The sequence below is a fragment of the Penaeus vannamei genome, chromosome 7 (assembly GCF_042767895.1).
Source record: "Penaeus vannamei isolate JL-2024 chromosome 7, ASM4276789v1, whole genome shotgun sequence".
Lineage (NCBI taxonomy): Eukaryota > Metazoa > Arthropoda > Malacostraca > Decapoda > Penaeidae > Penaeus > Penaeus vannamei.
In genome coordinates this window covers 42491445-42503944 of record NC_091555.1, presented here as the reverse complement: position 1 = coordinate 42503944, position 12500 = coordinate 42491445, and the positions used below count along the sequence as shown (strand labels likewise).

The 12500-nt window shown below is 33.4% G+C and overlaps 1 protein-coding gene across 16 annotated transcripts in view; it reads left to right on the top strand.

The window, feature by feature from the left end:
• The window catches only part of LOC113819795 (broad-complex core protein isoforms 1/2/3/4/5), a 101173-nt gene that overhangs the window by 24955 nt on the left and 63718 nt on the right, over positions 1-12500 (top strand). For 10 of the 16 annotated variants that reach the window (XM_070123914.1, XM_070123918.1, XM_070123917.1 and 7 more), the window contains exon 5: positions 673-894. In XM_070123914.1, the coding sequence (XP_069980015.1) occupies positions 673-894 (222 nt within the window). The remainder of the gene's footprint in view (positions 1-672; positions 895-12500) is intronic. The other 6 variants (XM_070123920.1, XM_070123930.1, XM_070123931.1 and 3 more) reach the window with 1 other exon arrangement.

The following is a 12500-nucleotide window of genomic DNA, read 5'->3' as shown; positions in this document are numbered from 1 at the left end:
TTCATTTTTTACATATTCTTTCACATGCACACGCACACGTATACCACACACGCACACACACACACATGTACATGCACACACACACACGTACATGCACACACACACACACACACACACACACACACACACACACACACACACACACACACACACACACACACACACACACACACACACACACACACACACACACAGAAACACAATGAAGCAGACAAACACATTTTGCATATATTACCATTATGATATTGTTTCAGATTCATTCAGATTATTTTCTTTTATCTGGGTGTAATTTAGAGTGCTAGAAATGGCAGCATAATTACTCATCTTTTAATAGTGTTCTTTATCATTCTGCAGGAAATCATGACTCTATGAATGGAATGCTTTGTAATATAAAAACTGGATATTGTGTTTCCCAAAGAAAGATGAGAAAAGATAAGGAAAAAGATAAGGAGGTCTTCCAGCGTATGAAATATGTATAGGTTCTTATAAAAGGACAAGAAGTATAAGAAAAAAGATTTTGACCTGCACATGGAATAAAGTCAGCTTTTGAAAAGAAGAGAGAGAAATGAACCACTTATAGAATTTTACCAATGTGTGAACTATTATTAGCTTAAATATAAAAGAAAGAAATAGACAAATAGAATATGATTTATACCAGTATCTTACTTGCAGACGTTGTGGGTGAAACACCAGTGGAGGTTGATAGTGGTGGAACGCTGGGCGGCGGAAGTATACCTGGGGAAGACGACTTGAGGTTAGACCGAAGAGAACTGAAGAGCGAGCCGGGTGACGCCATGACGGAAGTGTACAGTGAATCCTCCGAGATAAGCACCGATCCGCAATCTCACTCGGGTGAGGCCCTGGATCCACGGCAGTCTGTAATGTACCCTTTAGGTTAGTGCTGTATGTCATGCAGGCATATATATATATTTATTTATCTTTTTATTTATTTGGTTCTTTTTCTTTTTCTTTTTCTCCAAGTTCTTTGTTATCTTTTCCTCTTATAGTGTATGATGAGGTGAATTTTTGATTGGGACTTTGGTGTTGGTAAGTAAGAATGACATTTGAAATGAGATTTTAGTTAGAAGAGTGGATGGAGTCAAAAGTGAGAAATTATGTGACATTTTGCACTTGGCTTGTAACCTAGATTTTTTTCTCTCTCAAATGAGCAATACTTTTCTGTGATCGGCTTTTATGTATATTTTATATTTTGATTATGTTTTCTGGCTGATGATTATGATTTGGATTCTAGAAATATGCACTGAATGACTTGAACATATGTCATGTTTTAATTTTTCTCTTTTTTTATATACAGATAAAAATTAATTTACTAGTATTGATATCCATTTAACGTAAAAAGCTATCAGTCTGTACATTTTAGTGCATCTAAATATTAAAGAAAAACTTACTTTGAACTGTAATGTTTTGAGAAGGATAGAATTACTTGGGAATGTTAGAAAGTTATTATTAATTACATGCCAGTTTTGTTAACTGTGATAAAGTTAATTATGAAAATTATTTGGTTTGGAAGATAGATAATACTTTGCTTTTTATAATATGATCTTTTTGAATAGCTAAAGCTTTGATACTTAAAACGACTTCAAAAATATTAATTACAATTTTTTCTGTATTTGGGAAAAGCAAAAATGTATTATAGAATTTTAAAGCAATTTGTTTTTTTTGTAATAAGGTCTCACTAGTTGAATAAGTTTATATGATTTTAATTCATATCCATTCATCTATAATTTACTGCTAAAGATTAAAAGTGAAAATATGTGGAATGGAAATGGTTGACTTTATTTTTTATTCACCCTTGTTCTAGATTTGACTTCAATACAAAAAGAAACATGATAAAGTTATTCCTATGTAATGAAGACTAACTTAAAATTATTTTTACCTATGACATTTGCTTTGCATACAATTGTTACATATGTAAATCCTTATTTGATGATTCTCTTTACATTTTCTCTGTCATTATCATCATTAAGCCTTGCATTACATCACACTTACTATTCTGTTCTTATTTATTATTATTGATAGTAGTAGTAGTAGTAGTAGTAGTACTAGTAGTGGTAGTAGTTGTAGTAGTAGTAGTTGTAGTAATAGTTATATTGTTATAATAAATTACTGAAACCATTTTGTAGAGGGAAGAGAGCTGAGTAATAAATCTTTATAGACCATTTCTGTAGACTGTGATGTTTGTAAGAAGAAATAAGTAACAGTTTTTTTTCAACTAAATTTAGCACTGCAAACCAAACTAAATATAAATGAATGATGTGGCCTTAAAGAAAAATATTCAACAACATGAGCAATATTCATAAAAAAATATTATAATGAAAGCACAGAAATATTAACAACTTTTATTTGGTATATGTTGTTGATATTGATCTGAAAATATAAGACAGTAAAGTGATATAGATATTTACTGCAATTGTAGGTATATGAGATAGTTGCAGATAGAAGGATGATAAAAAGCTTATAGAATGATTATCGTGATTACCTTACTTTTCTCCTTTTACCCTCTTTATTGGCATTGTTATTAGTCCTTGTCTTCTCACTGTTCTCTTTCTCATCTATTTTCTTCCCACCCTTATGTCCTCCTGCTTTTGCCTTGTCATCTTTGTCATTGTGGTCCTCCTCCTCCTCCTCCTCCCCTTCTTCCTTTTCCTCCTCTTCCTCCTCCTTCTCCTCTACCTCTTCCTCTTCCTCTTCCTCCTCCTCCTCCTCCTCCTCCTCCTCTTTTTGCTCCTCCTTCTCTTGCTCTTCTTTTTCATATTTTTCTTCCTCATCCTCTTCCTCTTCCACTTCCACTTCCTCCTCTATGTCCTCTTCTCTTCCCCTCCTCTTGTCTATCCTTCTCCTCCTCCTCCTCCTCTCCTTCTTCTGACTTTTCCTCAATCATCTTAAATCTTTATCTATTGTCCCTTGAATTTTGCAAGGATTAAGCTCGGAAAAGATTAATAATGATCGGTATTATTAGATAAGAATTTATTCTATTCTTAAATGAACTGAAGAAAAGAAATATAGTATTGCCTAATGTTAATGAATAGACAAAAAAGTACTGAATTTTTGTTTTGATATTGATTGTCTGCTTGTTCTGCAAAAAAGACATGTTTTGAAAGATTCACTAAGTTTCGTACACCAAAGAAGTCTTATTTCATTGTTATATTTTAGATAGGAGTATCATTAGATAGCAAAGTTGAAAATGGTCACAATTATCCCTTACATATGAATAAACTTGGGGATTGCCTCTGAATATGAAAGTAGAGTACATATAGAATTATTTTTATCAAATCAAAAAATAAAATGTGTATTTAGATGTACTTATAATATATATGTATAGATGGTAAAAAGGTATTGATAGACCAGGATGTAACTCGCCCAGTGTGTGGAAGGGGGATGTGGGGGGAGGAAAAGATTGAAGGTTTGCCAAGATGAAATATGCCATGCAGGACCAGAATTACTATTTCACATTTACATTCACAAAAAGAGGAAAGTGGGAAAATGCAACCCTATGATTAGCTTAAGCAGAGTAGTGAATATAAAGGAAATGAGGGTATGGAGAGTAATATCATAGCAGAAGGAAAATTGCCAAACAGTTCTACTGATGTTTGTGGACACTACATGTGTCTCATTCATATTAAGATAAAGATCGCACCAGTTTTTGACAGGCCTTTCACAATCATGACAAATAGGAATGGCAAGTAGAACTGTAGGGATTGATTTGTTTGTTATTTTTATTATTGTTATTATTATTATTATTATTATTAGATTAAGAAGTACATCTTCCCTCCTCTCTCCCTCTTTCACTATCCTCCTACCTCTCATCTCTCTTCCTTTTTCTCTCCCTCTTCCTCTCCCCCTTCTCCCTCTCCTTCTTACTCTCCTTTTCCCTCACCCTCTCCCTCTCTCCCAATCTCTTTATTCCCAACTCTGCTACTGCCTCTCACTTGCAAATTTTTCTTTAACACCCTACATATGCCCCCTCCCACTTTCCTCCTCTCCTTCCTTAACCTTCCCCATCTCCTTTGCTTCCCTATTCTCCTCCTTCTCTCCTCCATCCTCTTTTTTCTCTATGAGCCCCCTTTAGTTTTTATATCCCCTCTGTTTCCCCTCCCCTTCCTCTTCCTCATTTCCATTTTCTCTTTTAACCATCTTTTGCTCTCATGCCACTTTTTCTCTTTAGGCTCACTTGGCCTCACATTCTCCCTCTTCCCCTTCTTCTTTAAGTCCTCTTTTTTCTCCCCTTTGTTTCTTCTTTCCCTCTTAGCCTCCTTGTTAACTTTCTCCAAAGGATAGTTGTCCAGTTTGTAAATGTGTATAAACTGATGGTCTAACTACTTTGCGTAGTATACTCATCCTGTGCTCATATGATGATAATGATAATGATGATAATAATGACAACAATAACAGTAATGACAATAATAATGACAACAATAACAGTATTCACAATAATAATGACAACAATAACAGTAATGAAGATAATAATGACAGCAGTAACAGTAACGACAAAAATAATGATAATGATAATAATGTAGTTAGAATTGTATTCCAATAGGTTCGTAATATTAGATCTTTCTGTGTTTGTGTGTGTGTGTGTGTGTCTGTATGTGTCTGTCTGTCTTTTTGTCTGGTTCCTTCTGTAATATAAATATTGTCAATTATTACCCAATTTTACATCAAAATGAAGCAATTACAACTCAGCAATCACATGGAATATGATTTCAGGCATAATGCCTATTTTATATCTAAATGAAGTGACTTCTTCTCTGCAGTCATATGGAATAGGTTTCAGGCATAATGGGCATCATCATCATCATCTTATGATCTGCAGTATTCTACCCTTTTCTATTATATTTTTTTTACAATTACATTTCATGTTAGAGTGAGTTAATATAGGTTCTACTGACTTGAAAATGCTACATGATCTAAAACCACAAAGCTCTTCAATTCAACTTAGATGTTTTGGAAATGTATCAGAATTTGGTGAGGTGAAATATAGCTGTATTAGTGAATGAAGTACTTGGACACACATATGTACATGTAAGTGCAAGTGCAGTACAAGTGCACACATGTACAGTTCACTTCTCTGTTGTGTATGATTAAATCTTCATATTTTCTGAGATAGATATTAATTGTTATTTAAAAAGGAATATAAATTTTATGATTTTAGAATGATATCAGATGTGCTGGTAGAATACAGGGTTCTTATGGATTTCCATACCCTGTCACAATTAAGAATGTGTGAAAGATTACTTTTTTTACAAGTCTTAGAGGGGTTGGTCATGACCTCCCCTACCATTTTTATCCTCCAAAATTCAAGAGGGCTGTGACATTCACAGGAAATTTGTAATATTACCCATAGGTCATCCTGTTACTCAGCAGCTGTGGATATCAGTTTTCCAAGAGAGAAAAAAGAAATCCTTTATATATATGACTGGCTGTTTTGCTGCTGCTTGTGTGTCTGTGTGTGCGTGCATGAGTGTGTGTGTGTGTGTCTTTGTTTGTTTTCTGTAGAAGTAAAAGATATTCTATGTAGGAGGGATTGGCAACCACTTCCATAGGAATCTGGACAAGAATAAATTTGTGGGGAAATGTCAGATCCTTATCCAGTATGCCATTACAGTGTAAATGTTGATTTAGAAATTGTTAACACTGGATCTTTATATTTCATCTCACACCATAATCAGAATCCTGTAAATGAATAAGCGCAGCCTTTTCTTCTATGCTCTTGAACCATTCAACTTTTTTTTATACTTTAAATGGTCCTTTAGCGAAAGTTATTACTGCACATAAGTTATGTTTGACTATGGAAAGTGTTCCAGGAAAAATATCTGAGGGAAGGGGGTTTAGATGGTGCTTTTAGTTATACAAATATTAGTATTTTAGAGTGAGAACAGTTTATATTTAAGCAGAGAGGATGATGGTCAAAATTGATATTTTCTTTGTCAATTCTCCCACTACTGAAGGGATAATGATCATCTATGGTCATCATGCAGGCAAAGTACAACTATCCATTGTGATGATTTTTCTCTTTATTCTTTTCTTTCTTTTTTGGTTTTCATGACACTTTGGCATATATTTGGTGAAATTAATGATTTTATCACTGCAAGGGGTGTTCAAGAAGCAGTAGGTATATTATGGCAACTCAATTTCAACATGCTATCATGGGGCTTGGGTATTTTGATCTTCATAAAGTTCCTGTTTTCTCTATCATGATGTCTGTATGTCACACTAATATTTAGGAAACATAGTTTGTCTAGCTCATCATCCAAAGTTATGGAGTAGAGCAGGGTGCAGGGACTTAAATAGCAGGGTACAAGAGTTGTAAAGCCACCCCAAATCCATTTTCTTTATCATCTTTTGTTTAGAAAACTGCAAAAATATTGCAATGGAAAAGCAGCCAGCTCTGCAGAGTGCATAAAATTTGTGTTCACAGCTGGTTTCAGCGGGGTGGGAAGGTGAAAATTTTATATTTGGGACCAGATGAAAAATAGCTGGCGGCAAAACCAGTCACAAACGGCAATTTGAGACCAGTGACCAGCTACTTTTGAGAGCTCTGGTCATCATACCAAACCAGTATATTAGTGATATGATGTCATTTATCCATTGATAAGTCATAATCTGTCACATCTAAACTTATGGCTAAGTAAATTAGAATGTGATCCATATCCTAGTTTCTTGTACCATAATGGATCCTGTTTTTCTTATGCCTGATTAAGTAAATGCCATTCTCTGTCCGGCTGATTTTATTTTTTTGAAGGTACATAATACTTGGATAATGCAGATATTTTTTATTGTGATTAGTTTTGTAGATTCATATGCCACTTATGTTTTGTGTTATTTCTTACTTTTAAATTCTGGGTCATATACCCACCTATTACAGCTATGATTGCCAAATAGATTATTAAAAAATAAAGGCCAATTTTATAGCAGATACCATACATATAAAGCTTTTTCATGGTTTCTTTAATTTTGTTATTAAAAGTTGTTTGATGAAAACCTATAAGACTCATATTAACTCATAGAATTATAAAGATTTTGACATGATTCATCAGCACGCTGTGAACAAACTAACTATGAATATAGTTCAAGGAAAGTTACTTGAATAAACCCAAAAACTTAATGGCTTTAGATTTTTAACATCAGTAGAATGCATACTGATATGGAAGTTAGTGGTGGAAATATATGAACAGATTTTGGGTCCTTGAGCAGGTGGTGATTATTATGAAATTTAGTAATTCATATAGTACCAACACTGCTGATACTTTTATTTGGAAATTGCCATCACTGTTTGCAATCTGTGGTAATAATTATACAATTCCATTTAGCATTTTATTGGGAATAGGCAAAAGATTTTTATCAAAATAGACCTGGAGGTCTTAGAGTACTCTTTTGTACCTTTGCTTTCTGACTTTCATATTCTTTATATATCACAAAATTTATCATAGATACATTGGGATTTATAGGCAATACGATAAAAGGGTGTGGCCAGACCTGACAGTAAAGGGTTGTTTCTTTTGGTTTCTTATGTGTCTGCATCTGTTTGTGGAGGGTAGACATCCTGCTCTATGTAGTTTTGAATGAAATGTTTTAAAGGATTTTGAAGGGTCTCACATATAAGCATGATAGATTTCAAACACAGCAATGCAATGAAGTTTTAATACCCTATTAAAAAATTTCCCTGGTTGTAAGTTCGGAAAATTACAGTAGCCATGGAAACATTTTTTAGCATACCTCAAATAATGACTTGAAAATTAAATTGCCTCCCCTCAAGACTTTTGATTACCTCCTCAAGGTCTGGCTTGCCCCACCCCCCCCTCAAGGGCCACACTCCCTTGATATTTTTGCCTAAATGAAACCTTTATAGCAATAATCATAGCTCAAAAATGCACACTTCACTTTGATACTCTTCAATTTATTGCTGAAGCAAGCTTCATACAAGTTGAGGTAATCCCAACTTCACATTCCTTTTTAAAAAGTATCTTACTGATACATACCAAAGCCTCCTTAATATTTGCCTTTTATGGATAGAATGACAAAAAATATGATACTTTTCATTTATGGTCTTTCCTTTGGAATAATACTTTGATATACATGTATAGGAAAATGTAATGACAATACCATTATGAAAGGGATAAATCACACTCACTGACACTTGAAATAATCTGCGTTGCAAAGAATAACATCAGAAATGAAGAAATAGTTTGAAACAAATGCAGTGGGGAGAGTAAGTCCATGGCTATTGAGGGGAGGTCTGGGTGCAGAGCCCTTGATGGAAATACAGAGATTGGATAGGGGTCTGTGGGTGTAACCACCTTTTAGGGGGTAGTTTTGGTTGAAACTGATGTTTGTGGATTTTCCGAGAATGGCTAGAGTAATAGGGTCCAAAAGTTACCAAATTCATTTACATCATTAGGGAAAACAACAGATGCATGCATGTTACAGTTTGCTTAATTGAAACAAGGAATAATAATAGCTGGTTGGATGGCTGTGAAAAATTGTTGCATTTGACTCATTTACAACTGACAACTTGTATTCCAAGATGCCAGTGTTGATAAAATGTGATAAAGTCATAATTTGTCAGTTTTGTACTCTATTTTTGTGGAAAAATTAGCAAATTTTACATGCAGCAAAACAAAACAGAAACACTAAAATATCTTAGAAATGTGTTTGTTGAAAGTCCATGGCAATGTAAGACATGTCTACAATTCTGCAGTTAAATTTTGAATTACTTTTTTGCCTGACTGGCATACAATGCAAAAGCAATAAATCATTATTTTATTATGAAAATGCATATTGTAAGTTTCCTGATGATCCTATCATATTTATGCATGAAGCTTTGATAATTGTTGCTCCAACAGGGACATTTTTTTATTGATTGATTGAATTTAGAAATAGTATTATTAGTCCTTGGAAACAAAAGATTGCAACAATAGTCCCATGTCAAGCAATTGGTGCATACTTTGTGGCTTTCATCACTTGCAAAGAACAAACTTTCAATACATTTGAGCAACATGGAGCTTGCAAACCTTAGCAATGAATTATGTAGAAAAGGGAGCACTGTCTCCATTAGGTAAAGACACAGGCTTTGCATATTTTGAGTATGAAGTTATGGGTTTATCAAAGGATGCACATACCCACAATCTTTGATTGTGCATTTTGCATCTTGTCTGTTGCTATGATAGTTTTCAATTTATTTTATGTATTAAGTGTATGAGTGTCTACACTACAGTCAGTACCGAGCACTAGCACCATGATTTTGTGTCATCGTTTAATATCCTTAAAGATCCTTAACTTGGTGGAGCTCTATGTCGCTGTTGTTTTGATGGTTTATCTAATAAATTAATTTTTGACTTTGAACCCTACTTTGTTCAGAATGATAATGCTCTAATCCTTGCTGATGGTCTTAGATATTCAAATACATTTGACAAATTTCTTGAAATTTCATAGCTTCAAAAAATCAAAGATTAATGTACATTATATTTTATAAAGGTGAAGATGTAATATTTCTGATCATTCTCAAATATTTGGAATTTGAATTGCAATAAGAACAGTTTACCCTCTTAGACAGAACATTGTGAGCTGACGAAATATAGAGATTCCAATTTATATTAAAAATCTGAAATAACGTTACAGTTGTGGAGTTCACACTACTTGCAATCTGGTCTCCTTATTAGATTAGCTATCAAGATTGCTATATATTACTATCACATACCTGGTGCCGTCTTATTTCTTTTAAATATTTCAATCAATGCTTTGGCTTTCATGACGGGTATATCATATGTTTATAATGTACAGTAAAAGTTTAAAAAGTACTGAGAAAAACTTATGCAGAAGCGTACAGCATTTTAAAATTCCTGTGCAGTTTTGTTATCAAATATTTCTATAGTATTACTCTTGTATTGTCATATCCTTTTAGGCAGAAAAATATTATCTTTTATGTAGCTTTATGGGGGTTGTATCCGTATGAAATTGAATAAAAAAAAGAAAAAATGGCATCATTGATTTGTTTACCAAAGGATTGGAAAGGCTATCAGATGGCAATTTTTAAATAACTGCAACAGAAGTACATAGAATATAAGTTTCTCATCTTCAGTTGCTCAGTTGTCTCCAAAAGTTATTAATCTTATAAAAGATGGCTGTATGAAACAACCATCAACAATAATTAGACACTTTTCATCTATGGTATTTCCTTCACAAGTCAAAGGAAAAAAACAGAAAAGAAAGAAAGTTATCCAACACCTAAAACTTTGGTAAGCATGTACAGGAAAACCTACACTCCCAGATGCATGGAATAACCTGCATAGGCAAAATATGACATGAAAAATAAAGAAAATTAGTTGCGATAAATGGCGCGGTGAGCAAGTTGGGCTGGGATCCAGAGATAGAGTACGTAATAGGGAAATACAGCAATAAGGTAGGGGACTAGGGGTGAAGCCTCCAGGATTGAAAGGCTTTTGGTTCACATGCAAATGTTTTCTGGATTACTAGGAGTGGCTGGAGTAATAGGGACTTACTCTTGGAGGGTGTGGTCACTTTGTAAACAATAATTAATACATTCATATATATCCTTTGTAAAGGAAAATAATTTGAGATTCATACATATTACACTATGAGTGATTTAAAATAAAGATGATAATTACAAGGCTAGATGGCTGTGTGAGAAAAAAAATCCAACCTTGCAATTATTATTCCTTGTATCTATTATTCACATTGTCCTGTGCTTGAATCTCTTGTTATTTTCCATTGCAAATTATATAGATTAATGTATTAGTATTGCCTTCAAAGTGATGCACCCCTCTGAGACAGTCCATATTACTCCTGCCATTCCTGGGAATCCACAAATATTGCAGTATGAACCAAAAAATTTCCTAACCTGGGGGGAAATCCAATTGTCATATTTCCTTTTCTTTGGCCTCGTCCACAGACACAAACCCAATTGCTTGTACCTAAAAGTTGTGAGAAACTGAAGCTATACAGAGAGTTGAAGATGATTTGCATGAGGGGTAAAGAATTAGAAGGATAAAACACTGTATTAGGGTTGGCACATAGCCACCTTTAGTTCTAGTACTCCATAGATATTACATCAAGAAATAACTGATAATATTTTATTTTCATTTTATTTATTATTTTTATTATGAAACCAGTAAAATAAATGAAACTGAGTTGCTGAATCTTGAGCTTAAAAATGCTATAACTACTTGAAGTTAGTAACTGATTACTTTAAGACTAATGCATAAACAGCTTGAGAAAATTTTCTACAGATCACAGAAATGGCTTAACTATTCTTAGTTGCTGATCACAGGTGGCTTCATTCTAGGTTGTGTCTGGGTACAATCACAAGTTAAGTAATCAGTAGCTCTGTGCTATGTATGTCATGTATGGGTAATTAAAAGCAAAAAGGGTCAGACAGTAATCAGTTCTTGATTGGAACATATTGTGTATACTGTGGAATATAACAAGAGGCCAAGAATGTATAATGTGAACATGATAAATGCTCCGAAATGTATTTTAGTGAATATTAGTGTCATCATTTATTATTTTTTACCACATGAAAATATCTAGGCTTGCAACTGCTTTTATATTGGATGAAAGTTTCAGATTTTAAAACTGTGGTGACAAATGGTTTCATTAAAAGAATGTTTCAATGCATGGTTAGGAATGTTGATATTGTTTTCTTGAATTATTTTCCATTATTGTTATTCCTTTTATCATTATTTTTATTGATGAAAATGTTAGTGTCATGGCAGTGTTTTTTGTTTATCATCTTTTATGTTTTCGCATTGATATTAACATTGTCATCAGCACATCATGATTATGAGTATGATAAAAACATGGAATAATAGTATTTTTTATATTATCTTCTTGTTCATGAAAATGGATATTTACAGTTCAAATCATTATTTGTATTGATATTCATTCCCATTTTTTCATTGACCTAATTTCATTTTTTGCCTTTGCTTATTCTTTCCATCTTCTTGCCTACTCAATACTTTTGCATGTTTCTGTCTACCTTTTACTTCTCTTTTTTTTTCTCGTCTCTTGCCCAGTTAGTTCTTCCTCTTTCTATTTGCTGTTGTATTTTCAAACTTCTCTTCTCATTGTTTTATCCATTTTCCCTTTTCTCCTTTTTCATCCCCCTCTATATATTTATTTCTTATGCTGTTATATCCTGAATTCACACTTCATGAAAACTCGGTTGTCTTGGAAAACTCAATTCCTGGCGAAGATCTTCATTACACGTAAAGGAAAGCCATCGTTATGAGTGAAACTTGTGGGATGTTTAAAACAACAACAAAGGGTTAAAACAGTCCCCAAATCTGCAAAAGTTTTTCATTAATCCTTAGTATTTTTTCTTTTCTATTCCTTATTGAAATTATGCCAAAGGAAAGATCTTTCTGAGTATAGTTATTTTGAAGTTTATTTCCTCCATTTAGATGGTCAGTTGAATTATATGCCTGTTATAATACATACAGTACTAACTGATGCATGACAGG